This window comes from Muscardinus avellanarius (genome assembly GCF_963383645.1).
Source record: "Muscardinus avellanarius genome assembly, chromosome: 2".
Taxonomy (NCBI): Eukaryota; Metazoa; Chordata; class Mammalia; order Rodentia; family Gliridae; genus Muscardinus; species Muscardinus avellanarius.
Genome location: NC_137787.1, coordinates 82,394,664 through 82,414,615, shown reverse-complemented (window position 1 = coordinate 82,414,615; position 19,952 = coordinate 82,394,664). Strand labels below are relative to the sequence as shown.

The 19,952-nt window shown below is 36.8% G+C and overlaps 1 protein-coding gene across 2 annotated transcripts in view; it reads left to right on the top strand.

Annotated features, from left to right (window-relative positions):
• The window catches only part of ARL6IP6 (ARF like GTPase 6 interacting protein 6), a gene marked incomplete at both ends in the record, with an annotated part of 46,395 nt that overhangs the window by 13,151 nt on the left and 13,292 nt on the right, over positions 1 to 19,952 (top strand). Inside the window, one exon of one of the 2 annotated variants that reach the window (XM_080690164.1) lies at positions 16,784 to 16,916. In XM_080690164.1, coding sequence (XP_080546290.1) covers positions 16,784 to 16,916 — 133 coding nt within the window. The remainder of the gene's footprint in view (positions 1 to 16,783; positions 16,917 to 19,952) is intronic. The other variant, XM_080690163.1, reaches the window with a different exon arrangement.

Genomic DNA, 19,952 nt, shown 5'->3' with positions numbered 1-19,952 from the left:
GGAGGATCGTGCAGGTTCAAAGCCAGCCGTGCTGGCTTGAGACCCTATTTCCAAATAAAAAGTATAAAAAAACAGGTCTGGAGTATAGCCCAGAGGTGGTAGGGCTTCCAGGAACCACAGTACCACCAGAAAAATAAAAAAAGATGTATGACTACAATGCACCAATAAAAATGTATTTAACAACAACAAAAGAATGTGATCTAATGTAGAGAAGATACAGATTATTTTAAATGCCTGTCATTTGTTTAAGGAAAAAACTGATATAAGTTGATAAAATTTGTTTATGTGTCTTTAAATTACTGGTTAGTTTTATGCATATTAGTACATTTAAGTTTTTATTAGTTTACCACTTTTAAAATTATTCATTACATTTATAACATCTTATGTGTGTGTGCTTGTGGGGATTGAACTTAGGGGCATTCTACCTCTGAGCCACACACCCAATCTGATTTTTTATTCCTTATTTGGAAACAGGGTTTCACTAAGTTGTAGAGGGCCTCACTAAGTAGCTGAGGTTGCCCGTAAACCTGTGATCCTCCCAAATGTTAGGATTATAAGCATGTACCACCATGCCAGGCTAACTTTTTAAATTAAATACTACATTTTATTTTTAGTTTCATAAAATAAGTTTCAATTACATAAGTAATTCAATCTCACTAGGGAAATTTTTCCAAAAATTAAAGCAAAGATTTTCACTAACCTACCCATGTGTCTTTTTATATCTTTTTCTGATCATTTACATATATGATAATTTAAAATACAGTTTTGGAGCCAGGCGTGGTGGCTCACATTGTGATCCTACCATTTTGGAGGCTAAGATGGGAGGATCAAGGTTCACAGATAGCCTCATCTACTACTTAGTGAGACCCTGTTTCAAAATAAAGAACAAAAAAATGTAGCTTGGAGTTAGAATGCCTCTGGGTTCCATCCCCAGTACCACATACACACACACACACACACACACACACTTTTTTTTTTTTTATGGTATTGAGGTTCCTGGAAGCCTTTCTACCTCCGGGCTACACCCCCAGACCTATTTTTACATTTTTATTTGGAAACAGGGTCTCCCAAGCCAGTGCGCGTGGCTGGCTTTGAACCTGCACAATCCTCCTGTCTCTGCCTCCCAAGCGCGGGGATTACAAGCGTGCACCACCACGCCCGGCTACACACACACACACACACACACACACACACACACACTTTTATATAACAAATATAATTGGAATTATGTATGGTCTGCATTTTACTAAAATGGCTTGGAGTTCATTCTGTATCAAGATACATAGATTGATAGGTATGGTAGTATTTAGCTATACTCCCAGTACTTGGAAGGCTGAGACAGAAAGATTGCAGGTTCAGTGCTGGTCTCAGAAACTTAGTGAGACTCTCTTTCAATATTAAAATATAAAGTAAAACTGGGTTGTAGCTCAGAAGTTGAAACCCCCTGGGTTTAATTCCCAGTTCAGACACACCCACACACACTTAGGTGGATATAGTGACACATACCTGTAATCCTAGCACTTGGGAGGCTATGATGGGATGATTGTGGCCAGCAAAGAACTACAACAATGCAGCTACACTCTTTTAAAAAAGAAAGATATATAGATCTACCCAATTATTTTTCATTACCAGATTGTATTTCACAGTATAAATATAGCAGCTTACTTAAACATTGTTAATATCAGAATCTCTAAATCAGGATTTAGAGATTATAAATAGTCACATTTGGCCCCATTATTTACTTATGGCAGGAAGAAGTTTTATGAAGGATGTATCATTAATTGCATAAAGGAAAGGGATTATAAGAGGTTTTATTTTCCTATTATTTTTGCTTCTGTATATTTGCAAATTAATGCCTCTTTATCTGATTCATAAAATTCATGAAAGTCCTTTTTGTCCTGTAAGCTTAAAACTGTTAAAATAAAAATATTTAGAGCATAAACAGTCTCTTTTACTGGAAAAGAAATATAGAAATACAGGAAGTTTCCAGCTATTTTTTAAAAAGGAACTACATCCTGAAACCAAGGTAACTTTTTTTTTTAAAAAAAAATGAGCCAAAACAACTTTTTTTTTTTAAATGAACCAAAACAACTAGGCATGGTGGCGCACATTCGATTGATTCAAACGATGAAATTTCTATCATTTCATCAACTGATGAAAATTGAGTGATAGAGAAGAATAATAACGTGTATTTACTAAGAGTCCTGTATATTTGATAACACTTCTCCCTGTGGGAATTTGTAACGTGTCTTTATATAAATAATTACACTGAAGTGCAAGAATGTTACTTGCATCATTTTTTTAGTAATGGAAAACTTGGCTAATAAAAATATGCAGTGGAACTGTAACTGTATACTTATACAGTCTCCAACATAGAACATTGGTGAAAAAAAGCAAAGTGCAGGACAGTTTTCCTGGCAAGTATCTTATTTGTGAAAAAATATGCATTTTTTTATATAACTAGTTCCATATGTTTACCTACACCCCCTAAATATCTATAAATTTTGGAAGGATATACAAGAAAACTCAACTAATGGCTTAAAAAATGGAACTGGTGAATTTAGGAAAAAAGATTCTAGAGGTACTGACTTGTAACAATTCAGTTGATGGACGTTAACTTTTGTGGTTTTTCTGCTTTTTCATAAATGAGTTGAGTAATGTTCAGAATCATTAACATTACTAGACCACAGTATTGCAGTGTTCTCTGTTTAGCCCTGTTATTGTGACAGTACCAGTAATGCTGCTTTTGGTTAGTTCAAAATGAATACAAAAAAACATATTCAGGGTGAAACACAACTTAGGTTATGGAATGGTCTAGTCATTTTGTAAAAATTTAAGAATACTCTTAATACAATTGACAGGTAACATAGTAAAACACCTGAGTGAAAAGGCTTAATTGGCTTTAGAGAGCCTCACATTTCGTTATTTTTATGTTGATTTGTGTCTTTCCTCACTTTTTTTAGGAATCTAGAAGTCTCGTTAATTCATAGCAATCCTCAAACAGAAACACTGATTTTTTTAAGATATATTTTTATTGGTACATTGTAATTATACATAATAGTGAGGTTCAAAATAATCCAATCATAGCCTGCATACACCACTTGGTGTATTTTTCTCTGGATCCCACCTTACTCCCTCCCTGTATATGTTAACATAACATTTAAACTGTACCTTTTATTCTCCTTTTTTTCCCCCAAATAACTCATTGTTTACTCTTTTCTCCCTTTTCTAAAGGTATTCATTGCTATTTGGCAATATGGGTATACATAAGTTATTGCCATACACAGTTTTCTACAAACATATTGTAATTTCTCTTTATCACACTGGGTTGCAGAGGGCCTCACTAAGTAGGCTGTTCACGAACCACGATCCTCCTGTCTCAGCCTCCCAAATGCAGGGATTACAAGTGTGTGCCACCACACCCAGCTGAGATGGAGATGCTTTTTGATCCTTAATACTTTTACTAAAGTGAGTTACTTTTGAAATATCTTATATTCTGGTCAGAATGGCCTTTCAGTTGTAGCACTTCCAGCCACAGGGTCACCTACATTTTCTTTGCCCCACTAAGAGCAGATGTATTTGTAGACTAGTACTTGGGCCTATATGCAAATATATACACATCTTTATACACATCTTATTCTGTGAGTGATGTATGACCCAGTAGCACTTCCCCACCCCCATATACACACAAAAGTACAAACATACAACATACCCTGCAAACCAGGGACATGCTTCTCACCTTTAAATAAACTCTTCAGTCAATTTCTCCCTGTTCCACACATTTCATCTATTCCCCAATCAACTCATTATCTTTGCTGTCTATTCAAGACATTTTGTATTTACCCTCCTTCCCCTAATTGTGTCTTTAATTGTTGTAATTCTTTTGCAACATAAAAGCCAAAAAGACACTCAGGCTATTTTTCCTTTCTTTGCCACATCCTCTTCTGGAGCAGCAACACAGACTGGATTTTCTCTGAAGGGGGGATAGGAAGAGAAGGGAGCTATCTGGAGAAAACTTTTAAGTTAATCTTTCAGACATACTTTACCAGGCTTTTTGTTAATGATCCTTGTCCTCTGAGTTTGTACTAGTCTGTTACTGAACTTCACATGGCTTATAAGTAATACAGCCAATATATTTCTTAACTGCTTTTGCTTAAAGGCTGCTTGGGTGCTTTTTTTTTTTTTTTTTTTTTTTTATCCAGGAAATTTGATAATCCTTTTGTATTCTCAACCTTTCCTTCCTTAGTTCTCTGGACTCATGACATACACTTCACTAGTAGTAGTTTTGTTAAATTTATTTTAAGGAGTCAGTTTAAATACATATTAGGATAAAACTTCCCTGTCCTCCCATTAAAGAAGGACAGTCTTACTGAAATTATTCTTTGTAATTTTACTTTTTTCTTTTTAATACACTTAACTTATTTTGTGGTACTGGAGACTGAACCCAGGGACATCCTACCTCCAAGCTATACCCACCCCAGCTCTTTTCTTTTTTGTTTTGAAACAAAGTCTTGCTAAATTGCTGAGGTTGGTCTTAAGATCTCCCACCTCAGACTCCCAGGTATGGTATTACAGATTTGCATCTCCACACCTTGCTGTACTTTATTTTTTGATCTGAATTCTATCAGTTATAGTTATATCAAAGGTTTTTGGTTTGGTTTTTCTTTTTTTTCTTTTTTTTTTTTTTTTTTTTGGTGGTACTGGGGTTCCTGGAAGCCCTTCTACCTTTGGGCTACACTCCCAGACCTATTTTTTTTTTTTTTTATGTTTTTATTTGGAAACAGGGTCTCTTAAGCCAGTGTTGCTGGCTTCGAACATCCTGTCTCCACCTCCCAAGCGCGGGGATTACAAGCATGAGCCACCACGCCCAGCCTAAAGGTCAAATTTTTAAAATATAAAAATATATACACAGAAAAGACTCCCCTTCTGCTCTGTAGAAATCAGTGCTAAGTTCTTAATTCTTTCACAAACTTTTTATAACTACATGAATATTCATTTGTCCATGTATATAACATATGTACATAGGTATCTGTATAATACATTAATTTTCTATTTCTCATATAACTGTTCGTTGCATTTCTGAACATTTTTTCAGCTCACCAGTAATATCTTGGGGATCATTCCATATCAATACATAAAGAGCTTCCTTTTTTATAGCTGCATACTATTATATGGATGTTCTTAACTGGGTTATCTGCAGTATTGTTTTCTGTAATTTTAGGTACTTATGATCAATGGTTGTTTAAGAGTATCAAATGGAAATACATGAAAATAAAAGATTAATACCTATGGGGGGATATTGGGGATTGAACCTAGGAGCATTCTACCTCTGAGCTACACCCCTAGCCCTATCTTATTTTTCGTTTTTAAACAGGGTCTCTAAGTTGTTGAGCCTTTCCACAATGCTATGATCTTGTCATCTCATCCTCCCAGATACTGAGATTACATGCATGTGCCACCATGCTAGGCTTAACTATCTTTTTATATGTTTAATATTCAATTAGAGTTTCTTTTCTGTAGTCATATTATTTTTTATTTTGGGGTTTTGAGTTAGGGCTTTTTCTTGTTTTTAGGAATGCTTTTATAGAAAAATTTACCTTTGTGCTGTAAGTTGCAAATATATCTAAAACATTTGACATTTCATTTTTGCCATACAAATCTAGGGGTGTGTGTGTGTGTGTGTGTGTGTGTACACATACATATGTGTAGTTGAATATATGGATCTTGATTTGGTTCATTAGTTTTGTATCATAGTTAAAAAGACCTTTCTTGGAACTGAAATCAGAATATTATAATAATGCATGCATATCCATGCTTATAGCAGCACATTTCACAATATCCAAATTATGGAACCAACCTACATATCCATCAACAGATGAATAAATTAAAAAATCAAAGGATGTACATACAACAGACATCTGTTCAGCAATAAAGAAGAACAAAATTATGTCATTTGCAGGAAAATGGATGGACCTGGAGAACCTTATGTTAAGTGAGATAAGCCAGTCACAGAAAGTAAAGGGCCATATGTTTTCTCTCATGAAGAGGCTAGGGAGTGAGCAGGATAAAAAAGATTTTAGCTAATGGAGAAGAAACCCCAGTGCAGCAAGGGAGATGGTCTAGTGAAAGGAGGAGGGGAATTAAGGCAGTGCTTCCATTGACCCTATGTACATATGTGAGAATGCCAATATCAATATTATGTGTAGAGAGGGGAGGAGTGGGGTGTGAGTTAGAGGAGAATTTTCACCAAGTGCTATGTATATATGTTGCTATCACTCTGAACTACATTATGATGTGAGACAACAATGCACCAATAAAAGGATATGTATTATACATACATAGATATCTTTGCCAAAGATTATAGATGATTTTTCCAGTGGCCCCTACCACCTTTATATTTAGGTCATTGTTATGTGTTAGAAATTAGCATGGGAAATGAATCTGCTTTTCCTTTTTCTAGGTGGTCACCTTATTGAATCAGTAACGTGTGTGTGTGCGTGCGTGTGTGTGTGTGTGTGTTCATTTTTCTAGGGATGGAATTCAGGGTCTTGCATATGCTAATTCTGTTCTAAGCTATGTCCCTAGACTATTTGTTTTTTAAGTCCGTTTGTTTCTTCTTAACTTTGTATTCAGCCTCATTCTTCTGTCTATTCATGTACTAGTACCAACTATTTTAAATATGGAGGGCCTTCAGTATGCTTCAGTATTTGATGAGATTAACCTTTGACTATTGTTTATGTTCATAAGAACATTTAACTTTTTCCTTTTAAGATGAAAAAACACTTAAATAAAAAATGTTCATGTTCTCAATCTGAATTCTGATACTATCTTATTTATTAAAAATATCACATTATAGTTTTTTTTTTTTTTTTTTTTTTTTTTTTCCAAAATGGCGACCGAGGGACACAGCACCTCTCAGTAGCTGAAGTAAATAAAGTTTAAATACTGAGAAAGCAGTGTCTAAATCAACAAAACAAATACATACCAGGAACCAAAACACATCCTGGTACCTCGGCGGAACCCTGAACTTGAACAAGAAGAACAAAGATCGGACACGGGACCTGCTGCAGATACAATCTGACCGCGGACCAGAACGCTGAGCCGCGGGCTGCTTTGGCAGCTGTCCAAGGAGCTGCCTGCCCGATATTTCCACGGCAAGATAATCCGGGAATAAAAACGGACTTAGGACCGCATCCTAAGCAGCGAGCAGCACCCACCAGAACTCTGTCTGCCCACCAGCGACCGGATCACATCGGCACAGAGACTCACACGGATTCCTGCACCAAGACAGGTACCTGAGGGCGCCCTAGTAACTGGGGTCCTAGCGTGTGCGCAGTCGCAGTCTCAACCCCCCACCACGGGCTCAAGCCTCAGAGCACTCTCCTCGCGCATCCTGCCTGTCCCCTACTAGTAATCAGTGCCTGTACACTGCCCTCCTAAATTGGAGCCTGCTTCTGTGGCTAACCCCTGCCACCTTGCCAGAGCCTACCCTCCAGGCTGCAAAAGCACTGGGAGACCCGGAAATCTCCTTGGGGCACCCCCAGCCTCTACGTCCCGCGGGACGCAGAGACCATTGCTGGACACCGCACACTGGACCCTTGAGCACCTACCCTGCACCCCTGGCCCACCGCGGGGTATTCCCAACCTCCTGGTAGCCAGATGCTTAGTTCTAAGTGAGAACACAGCTCAATACACCTTGGAAGAACATACCAGCAGCAATAGACAGCTGCACCCACTCTCACTAGGGTCCAGTATTAACAGTGCATCCAGCCTGCACTCTTGGAATAGGCAGAGCTCTGGCAGTAAGTGTGGCCACCCAGGAACCAGCATTCATTTGCCCAGGGCACATCTTGGGACCACACCGGCTAGCCCAGCTGGAATTTCCAGAGACACAAGAAAATCCATCGGGCCACAAAATCTGCTCAGGACCTCAGGGGGAAGTTCCAATTACACTTTAGTCACTCTCCACCCCTGCTGTAGGGAAGCACAGGCTGGAGGCGAGGGTGGTGAGTGCAGATGTGCTGACCACAGGTTAGAATTTCGCAGAATCTGTGAACTGTACAGAATCAAATAACAGTGAAACCAGACACCCGGACACATAAACCTAAAGCAGCTAAAGGAGAAAAAGGTGTCCAAACACCCAGAATGACTTAAGAAGATAAAAATAGAGTACAAAGAAAACTAAGAGACATTGGACGGTATCCTGAAAGCTACCAAGCAATCAGATACGCACATATTATATGGACCTGACCCCATATGCGTAAATAAGGAGGACTGTTTGTTTTACTTTTAATGTGGATGTTATGTTTTCTTTTGCTTTTAAAGTGCTTTTGTTTTAGTATGGTTATTGCTGATTTCTTTTTTTTCTTTTTTTTTTTTTTCTTCTTTTAATCCAAACTTCTCTTACTTTAACTTGTTGTTTTATATATATATACATTGGATAGTTTGCCTTATTTTTTTATTTCACACGGCTGCTAGTTCCTTTTATTTTATTCCTCTTCCTTTTTCCTCTCTCTTCCCTTTTCCTTCCTTTTCTTTCATTCTCCTCCTTTGATTGGTTTACCTTCCTTTTTCTTGGATTACATAATAGTCTTGGTATCTTGAGGGGATTCTTTTTTTTTTTTTTTTTTTTTATGTCTGTCTGCTCCTACCAGCATCCCTATTTACAAACCTTCCCACACTAACCTACATACATTTCCCCCCCAAAACTTTTCCCCATAATATACCTCATGGTTTAAAACTCAAAGTATTTTTTATATCCATAACTACTCTACTAACAACAAGAGTCCTAGTAGTTAACTCTCTCTCATTCATAGCAAGTTATTACTTTATCATACTTAAAGTCCTTCTCAACCTAACATATCCTCCACCTAATCTGACTCCTTTACCCATCACCCCAGCTCCTCCCACATCACCCACTTTCAACACTGGAAAGGCTCAGCTGACTGGCCGATACTCCTAAACTCCTAATATTAAGATTTGACTAAACACATTACTCACGAACGATGGGTAGAAATCAGAAAAACAGGACAGAGAACACTATAAATATGAGAACCAGGAGTTATGAAGAGACAGCAGAAATCACGAATACTGACCTACTAGAAATGCAAGAAGGGGAGTTCAGAATCTTGTTGTTCAATATGATGAAAGGTTTTAAAACAAGTATAGAGGAGGTTAAAGATGAAATAGAAACACTAAAAAAGAATCAGAAAGAGGTCTGGAATGAAATGAAAGAGGCAATAAGTGAAATGAAGACAGCAATAGAAAGAAACTCTGGAAGATTAGATGAAATGGAAAACAGAATATCAATATTAGAAGACAGTACATCCCAAACCGAAAACACAGTCAGCGATATACAGAAATCTTTACAGCAACAAAACCTAAACATCCAGCAATTATGGGATAATATGAAGCGCCCTAATTTACGGATAATAGGCATTGAGGAAGGGATAGAGGTACAGACCAAGGGCATATGTAATATCTTCAAGGAAATAATCTCAGAGAATTTTCCAAATATGGAAAGAGACTTGAATCTTCAAGTACAGGAGGCATACAGAACTCCACTGAGACAGGACCAAAGAAAAACCACTCCACGCCACATAATAACCAAATTGACCAGCATAGAGGCCAAGGAAGGAATCTTAAAAGCAGTGAGAACAAAAGGACAGGTGACATATAGAGGCAAAACAATAAGAATCACCCCAGACTATACAACCCAGGTCAGGAATGCTAGGAGAGACTGGTACGACGTGATTCAGACCCTGGAAGAACATAACTTCCAGCCCAAATTAATCTATCCAGCAAAACTACTATTCAAGATCAATGGGGAAGTCAAAGTCTTTCAGGATAAACAGAATCTCAAAAAATTCATGAATTCAAAGCCAACACTAGAGAAAATTCTTAAAGAAATAAATCATAAGGAAGAAAAAAGAAGCAGACTCCAGAATCAGAGAAGAGAGGAAGTTAATAAGTGGGCCATTTAAGTAAAGAAGAAAGATCACAACACCCAAGAGTAGACAGAACACAAAATGGCAGAAAACAAAAAGCATATTTCAATAATATCACTTAATGTCAAAGGACTTAACTCACCAATCAAAAGACATAGACTGGCAATGTGGATTAGGAAACATAATCCAAACATATGCTGTCTGCAAGAAACTCACCTCACAGCCAAAGACATTCACAGGTTGAAGGTGAAAGGATGGAAAAAGATATACCATGCCACCAGTGACCGAAAAAGAGCAGGGGTAGCAACCCTGATATCCAACAAAACAGACTTTAAAATAAAACACATCAAAAGAGACAAATCAGGGCACTTCCTTTTATTAAAAGGAACAATACACCAAGAAGATATAATGATAGTAAATATTTATGCCCCAAATGTGGGTGCAACCACATTCGTAAAACAAACCCTTCTGGACATAAGATCCCAAGTAGACCCAAATACAATAATTCTGGGAGACTTTAATACGCCTCTCACACCACTGGATCGATCTTCGAGGCAAAAGATGAGTAAAGATGCTTTAGAACTAAAGGAAACCATAAACCAAATGGACCTAATAGACGTTTTCAGAGTATTTCAACCAGGAACTACAGAATACACTTTCTTCTCAGCAGCCCATGGAACCTTCTCCAAAATAGATCACATCCTGGGACACAAAGAAAATACCAGCAAATTCAAAAAATGTAATATAATCCCATGCATCTTTTCAGACCACAATGGAATAAAAGTAGAAATCAACAACAGGAAACTCGAAAGAAAGTATTCAAATTCATGGAGAATGAATGATACACTACTAAATGACGAATGGGTAAGAGCAGAAATTAGGGAAGAAATAAAGAAATTTATGGAAACAAACGAAAACAGAGACACAACCCACCAAAACCTATGGGACACCATGAAGGCAGTACTAAGAGGAAAGTTTATCGCATTGAGTGCCCACATAAAAAGGATGGAGAACCACCAAGTAAAGAACCTAATGAAACAACTCAAGGATCTAGAAATTCTGCAACAATCCATTCCCAAAGCCAGCAGAAGACGAGAAATCATCAAAATTAGAGCAGAAATAAATGAAATAGAGAACAAAAAAACAATTCAAAGAATCAATAAAACAAAAAGTTGGTTCTTTGAAAAGATTAATAGAATTGATAAACCCCTGGCCAACCTAACCAAAAGAAAAAGAGAATCAACTCAAATTACCAAAATTAGAAATGAAAAAGGAGATATCACCACTGATAGTGAAGAAATTCAAAACATTATCAGAAACTACTTTAAAAATTTATACTCCAATAGATTTGAAAACCTGGATGAAATTGACAGATTTCTAAACACAGTTAACCTTCCTACACTCAACCAAGAGGACATAGCAAGCCTAAACCAACCAATAACAACCAAAGAAATAGAAACGGCAATAAAAATTCTTCCACCAAAGAAAAGCCCAGGCCCAGATGGGTTCCCAGCTGAATTCTACAAAACCTTCAGTGAACAACTAATACCAATACTTCATAACACGTTCCGGGAAATTGAAAGAGATGGAACTCTTCCAAATTCCTTCTATGAGGCCAGTATCACATTAATCCCCAAACCAAATAAAGATACCTCAAGAAAGGAAAACTACAGACCAATATCCTTAATGAACATAGATGCAAAAATTCTAAACAAAATACTAGCTATACGCATTCAAAACTATATCAAGAGAATAATTCATCACGACCAAGTCGGTTTCATCCCAGAAAAACAAGGCTGGTTCAACATACGCAAATCAATACATGTTATTCACCACATAAATAGAACCAAGAACAAAAACCACATCATCATAGCAATAGATGCTGAAAAAGCATTCGACAAAATCCAACACCCATTTATGTTAAAAACACTGCAAAAAATTGGGATAGAAGGAAAGTACTTCAACATCATCAAGGCAATATACTGCAAACCCAAAGCCAACATTATATTGAATGGGGAAAAACTGCAAGAATTTCCGCTACAGTCAGGAACAAGACAAGGATGCCCACTTTCACCTCTCCTTTTCAATATAGTCCTTGAGACTCTTGCTGCAGCAATCAGACAAGAGAAGGAAATCAAAGGAATCCACATAGGAAGAGAGGAAGTGAAATTATCCTTATTCGCAGATGACATGATCCTTTACCTGGAAGACCCAAAGAACTCAACCAAAAGACTTCTGGAGCTGATCGACAAATTCGGCAAAGTCGCAGGTTACAAAATCAACCTAAAGAAATCAGTGGCCTTTCTTTATGCCAACAACGAATCCACAATGAAGGAAACAAAAACAACAATTCCATTCACTATAACCTCAAAACCAATAAAATACCTAGGAATAAACCTAACCCAAGATGTAAAAGACCTCTACAACAAAAACTATAAAACATTAAAGAAAGAAATAGAAGAAGACCTTGGAAGATGGAAAGATCTCCCGTGCTCATGGATAGGCAGAATAAATATCATCAAAATGGCCATTCTGCCAAAACTGATCTATAGGTTCAATGCAATTCCCATTAAAATACCAGTGACATTCTTCAGAGACCTAGAAAAATCAATCATGAACTTCATATGGAGAAAGAAAAGACCTAGAATAGCCAAAGCAATTCTCAATAACAAGAAACACGCAGGAGGCATTACAATCCCAGACTTCAAACTATACTATAGAGCAATAGTGGTAAAAACAGCATGGTACTGGCACAAAAACAGATATACTGACCAGTGGATTAGAATAGAAGATACAGAAACAAACCCACACATCTTTAGTCAATTAATCTTTGACAAAGGGGCCAAACACATACGCTGGAGAAAAGACAGCCTTTTCAACAAGTGGTGCTGGGAGAACTGGCTAGCCATTTGTAAAAAGATGAATCTAAACCCCTATATCTCACCTAACACAGGAATCAACTCAAGATGGATCAAAGACTTGGAAATTAGACCTGAGACGGTGAAGTTAGTAGAGGAGAACATGGGTTCAACACTACAACATATTGGCACAGGCAGTAACTTTCTCAACAAAACCTCCAAAGCTCAGGAAATTAAAGCAAGAATAAACAAGTGGGATAACATTAAACTAAAAAGTTTCTTCTCATCAAAGGAAACTATCAATAACCTAAAGAGGAAGCCTACAGAATGGGAAAGGATCTTTACCAGCCACCATTCTGATAGGGGGCTAATATCCAGAGTATACAAAGAGCTCAAAAGGCTCTACACCAACAAAACAAACAACCCAATCAAGAAATGGGCAAATGAACTAAATAGACACTTCACAAAAGAAGAGATACAAAGGGCTAATAGATACATGAAAAGATGTTCTTCATCACTGGCCATCAGGGAGATGCAAATCAAAACTACACTGAGATTCCATCTAACCCCAGTGAGAGTAGCAAGCATAAAGAAATCAAACAACAACAAATGCTGGCGAGGATGTGGGGAAAGAGGAACTCTTTTACACTGTTGGTGGGAGTGCAAACTAGTTCAGCCACTATGGAGATCTGTGTGGAGATTCCTAAGAAAGGTGGGAATAGATCCACCATATGATCCAGCTATACCACTCCTGGGTATCTTTCCAAAAGGGTTGAATTCAGAGAAATACAACAACATATGCATACCTATGTTCATAGCAGCACAATTTGTAATAGCCAAAATATGGATCCAACCCAGATCACCATCAACAGATGAATGGATAGCAAAACTGTGGGAAATACACACAATGGAATTCTATTCAGCCATAAAGAAGAACAAAATTTTATCATTTGCAAGAAGATGGAAAGCCCTGGAAAGCATCATGTTAAGTGAGATCAGCCAAGCACAGAAGGAGAAGATACACATGTTTCCTCTAATATGCCCAAACTAGAAAACACAAAGGATACCAGTAGGACCCCAGATATTAGAGGGGAAATACTAGCTAAGTTTTAATGGAAAGATAGGAGAGGAGAAAGGCCGATCTTGATTAAGGAGCATCTTCACCTGAACATGTGTAAAATTATGAATAAGACATGGTTAACCTGGCCAACCATTGGGGGGGGGGGGGGAGAAAACGGGGGCGGGGGGAGAGGGCACCAAATATAGTGTAAATGTATACTATTTATGTTCAATAAAAAAAATTGTTAAAAAAAAAAAAAAAAAAAAAAAAAACAAAGCAAGTGGCTGCAGATCATTAGAATTGTAAGCCACCATTTGCTCTTATGAAAACACTGGCTACAACTTGCAGCAGTGGTGGCCAAGCTCACCATGCACTCCAGAGATCCAGAACAGTACTCAACAACACTGTAAGTGAACCCACTGTGAACCTGCACAATCCTCCTGTCTCTGCCTCCCAAACAAGGGGATTACAAGCGTGCACCACCACGCCCGGCTATGTTGAGCATTTTTTATGCATTTATTGGCCATTTGAATTTCTTCTTTCGTGAAGTGTCTATTTAGTTCAATTGCCCATTTTGTTATTGGATGATTTTTTTTTAGTGTTGAGTTTCTTGAGTTCTCTGTATATTCTAGATATTAGTCCTCTATCGGAGGTGTAGGTTGCAAAAATCTCCCATTATGTTGGCTCTCGATTGAGGTTCTTGACAGTTTCCTTTGCTGAACAGAAGCTCTTCAGATTCATGCAATCCCACGTATTGATTCACCTTTTAATTTGTTGTGCCTTTGGGGTCTTGTTGAGAAAGTGTTTTTCTGTGCCTATGTGTTGCAGTGTTGGACCTATGCCCTCTTCAAGGAGCTTCAAGGTCTCTGGTTTGATTTCCAAGTCATTGATCCATCTTGAATTGACTCTTGTGCAGGATGAGAAAGTGGGATTAATTTCCAATTTTCTGCATATGGTTAACCAGTTTTGCCAACACCATTTGTTGAACAACTAACTTTTATCCAGTGTATGTTTTTGGTGCCTCTGTCAAAAATCAATTGGCTGAAAGTGTGTGGACTTGTTTCTGGGACTTCTATTCTGCTCCATTGGTCTATGTGTCTGTTTTTTTGCCAGTACCATGCTGTTTTTATTACAATGGCTTTGTAGTATAGTTTAAAGTCAAGTATTGTGATTTGTCATCCATGGTTTCTGTTGCTGAGAACTACTTTGGCTATTCTGGGCTTTTTGTTATTCCAAATAAATTTAAGGACTGAAAAAAAAAAAAAAAAAAAATATCACATTATATTCATTTACATGCTTATTTTTCTCCCCACTAGAATTGCTCCATGAAGAAAGCTACCTTCTTTTGTTTATCACTACTCTAACCATTACATGATATCATAATAAAAACACAGTAGCCACTCAATATATTTTTGAGTAGATGAATAAAAGGATCAATATATGAAAGAATTTTGAAAATCTGACATTAAAATATAGCTGTACTAAGGAGAGTTAGCCACTGACCATGGAGTTATGTGTTCGGTGAGAATAAGTTGCTATCCTTTTTATCACCTTAATGAATTTAAAGTAATATCAAAATATCTTCAAATTAATATGTCTTGTCACTGTTTATACCTCCTTTTATTCTTTCCAATCCTGATCCTTTTTCTTGATTTGTAATAACATGCTTTGAATCTCTTCCTATGGAAAAGCAATAACAAAAAATCTACAGATCCAGATTGCCAGCAATTAAAATCTAAGATCCTAATTCATTGATAATTTTGGAATCAACTATTTTTTATTTACTGAGCAAGGCAGAGAATCAGATTAGGCTTATAATTTTCATGGGGAAACTATAAGAAGTACTACAGAATTGATTCATGCCAAAAGTATATGATGTAACTGGACATGGTAGCACACACCTATATTCCCAGTATTTGAGAAGCTGAGATGGGAGGATAGCCAGTTTGAGGCCAGCACAGGGTAACTTAGTAAGAGCCTATTTCCAAAAAAAAAAAAAAAACAACTAAACTGGGTTAGAGATATACCTCAGTGGTAGAATGCCCCTGGGTTCAATTCCCAATAAAAGACACACACACTAGCCGAGCGTGGTGGCACACGCTTGTAATTCCTGCACTTGGGAGGCTGAGACAGGAGGATCGCACAGGTTCGAAGCCAGCCTCAGCTACTTAGTGAGGCTTTCAGCAACTTAGTGAGACCCTGTTTCCAAATAAAATATAAAGAAGGTCTGGGAGTATAGCCTGGAGGTAGAAAGCCTCTGGGTTCCACCCCCAGTACCACCAAAAATAAATAAATAAAACACACACACACACACACACACCAATAGCAACAAAAGACAGTGCATGGTGTGGAATGATCCTGAAGGGAATCACTTAGTGCTAAGTAATGAAAGATAGACAAGCTAGGTATGGTGGCGCACACTTGTCATCTTAGGACTTGGGAGGCCAAGACAAGAGGATCGCAGGTTCCCAGCCAGCCTCAGCAACTTAGCAAGGCCCTTCACAACTAAGTGACATTCTTTTTCAAAATAAAATAGCACAAAGGGTGTAGCTGAGAAATAGAATGCTTAGGTTCAATCCCTGCACCAAAAATGCTAAGACATATTCAGAGTGAAATGTTTTATCCATTTTCCCTATTGTTGGATTTTACAAAAAAAGGATTATATTTTAAAGTTGAATTTGTTCTTCTACATATTAAGTTACAGTTTAATTAAAATGCTCAATAATCTATCTTTTAATTTGCTTTAGTAATTTGTATTTCTACATAGGTTAGCTTGTACCAGGCTCAAATCTCTTATAATAATGGTTAGATACAAGTTAAAAGAAGATAAATGCACATAATCTTTTGGACATGAAGACACTAGTTTAATTTATGTTTCAATGTTAATAATAAGTTTTCCCCTTTCTTTTTCCGTTAAGGATTTTGGACTCTGCTTATAATATCCTTAATTGCTGGCTTCTCCTGTTGCAGCTTTTCTTGGACAGTGACTTATTTTGATTCTTTTGAACCAGGAATGTTTCCTCCTACTCCTCTTTCACCTGCCAGGTTCAAGTAAGTATTCCTGTTTTGTTTTGTTTCTTTAAACTATTTCAACTCTTTTAAAAATGCTAAAATAGAAGCAAGAGGCTGTTTATTATTTGTGAAAATTTTTGAAGTTCTATTCTTCAAAACACAAATGACACGATTTTTCAGCTTGTAGACCTTGCCTTTAGATAAACAAATGTGTGTGTGTGTGTGTGTGTGTGTGTGTGTGTGTGTGTGTGTGTGCACACACGTGCATATCCTTTGTATAGGCATGGTACTGGGATTGAACCCAGTAGTATTCTACCTCTGAGCTATACCACCAGCCCTATTTAATTTTTTTATTTTGAAACAGTCTCAACTAAGTTGCTGAAGCTGGCCTCAAACCTAGAATCTCCCTGTCTCAACCTCCCAAGTACTAGGATTACAGGCATGTGTCACTATGCCTGGTCAAGAATAATATTTTAGCTAGGTATGGTGGTGCACGCTTGTAATCCCTGCTCTTGGGAGGCAGAAACCGGAGGATTGCGCAGGTTCAAAGCCAGCCTCCCTGGCTTGGAACACCCTGTTTCCAAATTAAAAAAAAAAAAGCATAAAGTGGGTCTGGGAGTGTGCCCCAGAGGTAGAAGGGTTTCCAGGAACCCCAGTACCACCAAAAGAGGGGGAAAAAAAGAATATTTTAAATTCCATATCTAGATAATGCATTTTTAATGAAATTCAAGGCCATCACCTAAGAACTGAGAAACTTTGAGGGCTATTTTTCATTTTATGGATAGGATTTCATTTAAAACAGTTTATGAAGGTAAAATGTCAACAGTTTAAAAGTTTTACTAGATTCATGTGTAAATGTTCAGACTCAGAACAATTTGATAATTGGGTTTGATTTTTTTCTTAGGGTTCAACGTTTGTGTAATAAATAATTAGCATGTATCTGTGGCAACAAACTTGTAAATCCAGGCCAGAATGTGTGAGTTTTATAGTAAAACAGTATTAAATTTCTTTGGACTATATTTTTTGTATTTCACAGCATTTCCGAAAATTAAGTAGACAGTAGTTAAGTTTATTCATGTCAGGGAGACTTCAGTTTTAAAAACTAATTTCCAAATAAAAGTATCACAGGTCTCTACAGAGTAGGAGAGTGGGAGTAGGGAAGAGGGGCTGGTGAAGATTAGAAATTAAACTTAATTTATGTGTTATAGTTGTTACTGTTGTTAATACTACCAGCTCTAGCCCATCTTTTGGACAGGTATTAGAGATATGACTACATGTTTGAACTACTTTATAAACTTGAAGCTGTACTGATGATAATATCATTGGCACTGCTGGCTTCATTATTAGTTAAATTTTTTACATCCCTATATGTGTATGAAATATGAATTGCATATTTATGATAAATTTATGTGTACATGAGATAGATGCATGATAATCTATTCTGAATTTAGTATTATAACCAAGAGGGCAATACTGTCTCATAATTTACATAAATACCATTCAATGAGAAATTTTTTATTTCTGAAAGAGATAAGATTCAGTGCAAATTTATATTCTTTGCTACCTTTTAACATTTTAATAAGGGGTATGAGCCTTGTGTATTATACTCATTTTTTAAATTACAAAAAAAAATTATTTTAAATTCAGCTACCTAGTAGATCTTGCTACTTGGATTTTAGAAGACATCTTGCACTTAGAGTAATTTAAAAACCCGTAGCCCTTAAGAAATCCTTATCTACACACTTACCAAGGTTTGAAACTCTTATTCACTGTGTTTATCCCTTCAACAAGTGCGATCCTTCTTGAGTTTCAGTTGTCATCAGAAGAATTCCCCATTGTACCTCCAGTATTTTTGTACTACCTAAAACTGTAGCCAGTGTCTTTGTCTCCTAGGTTTCCCATTCTGGAAGCTTTTACTCTTCTCATTTGCCCTGTATACTACTATCTTTTTAGAAACTGATGCTATTGCTTTTCATTTAAAGGGTGTCTCCTAAGCATAGCATATTAATATTAATCCTTCTCCAAGTAATGCTGCCCTACTTTTCCAACTTCATCTACACCTATTCCCCAATACTGTAGTCACATACCTAATCATTTTGGCATCCCCCAAATGAATTATGTAATTTTGAAATGTCTTGGCTTTACTCTTGCTGTTCTTTCCCTGGAATGTCATTTTCCCTCTCAGCATCTATCCTTCCACTGCCAAAACTCTATGCCTGATAAATGTTAGATGTTTGGAGGCTTAGGAAAGCATATTTGAGTATTCTTTTAAAAATCTACCATTAACTAATTATATTTAACTAGTTTTTAAAGTCTTATCTTTGCATTTTTATTAAATTGTAACCAGTAGTAAGGGCCTCTATTTTCCATATGTTTATTAGTCATTTAGTTTTAATATGAGGTAGCATCCATCACAGTCTTAGGTTATGTACTTGTTATTACAGTCCTAAAAAGTGTTTTGAAATAGACATATATATCATATTTAAATTTATTATATTTACTCAAATATTTTGTACCCATACAAATTAAAGTGTGTACACACAAAAATAAACAAAATCAAGATTATTACTTAAAACACTGCCCTCTAGTGTTTGTGAAAAATACATAATTATTTCAGAAATTTCAAAATAAATATATATTCTGTCACCAGTAGAGTGAGTCCTTGTACAGAGAAATAACATTTCCTTTGCAAAAGTTAAAATCTGCAGAATGTTTTCTCAGAAATTATATTGATATATCTTAACATGTAAATCACCTTTTTATAAAAATGTCTTTATAACATTTTCTTATTACCTAAAATAAGTAATGATGTTAATATAAACATTTTTCTAATTATGTAAAATTCAGAAAAAATAATGGAAATATCCAGTAGTCATAAAAAATTACTATTAGAGCCAGGCATGGTAGCACACACGTGTAATCCCAGCATTTGGGAGGCTAAGACAGGAGGATCTGGGTTCACAGCTAGCCTTAGCTACTTAGTGAGGCCCTCCACAACTTAGTGAGAGCCTGTTTCAAAATAAAGATTAAAAAATAGGGCTGGGGGTATAGCTCGGAGGTAGAATGCCCCTGGGT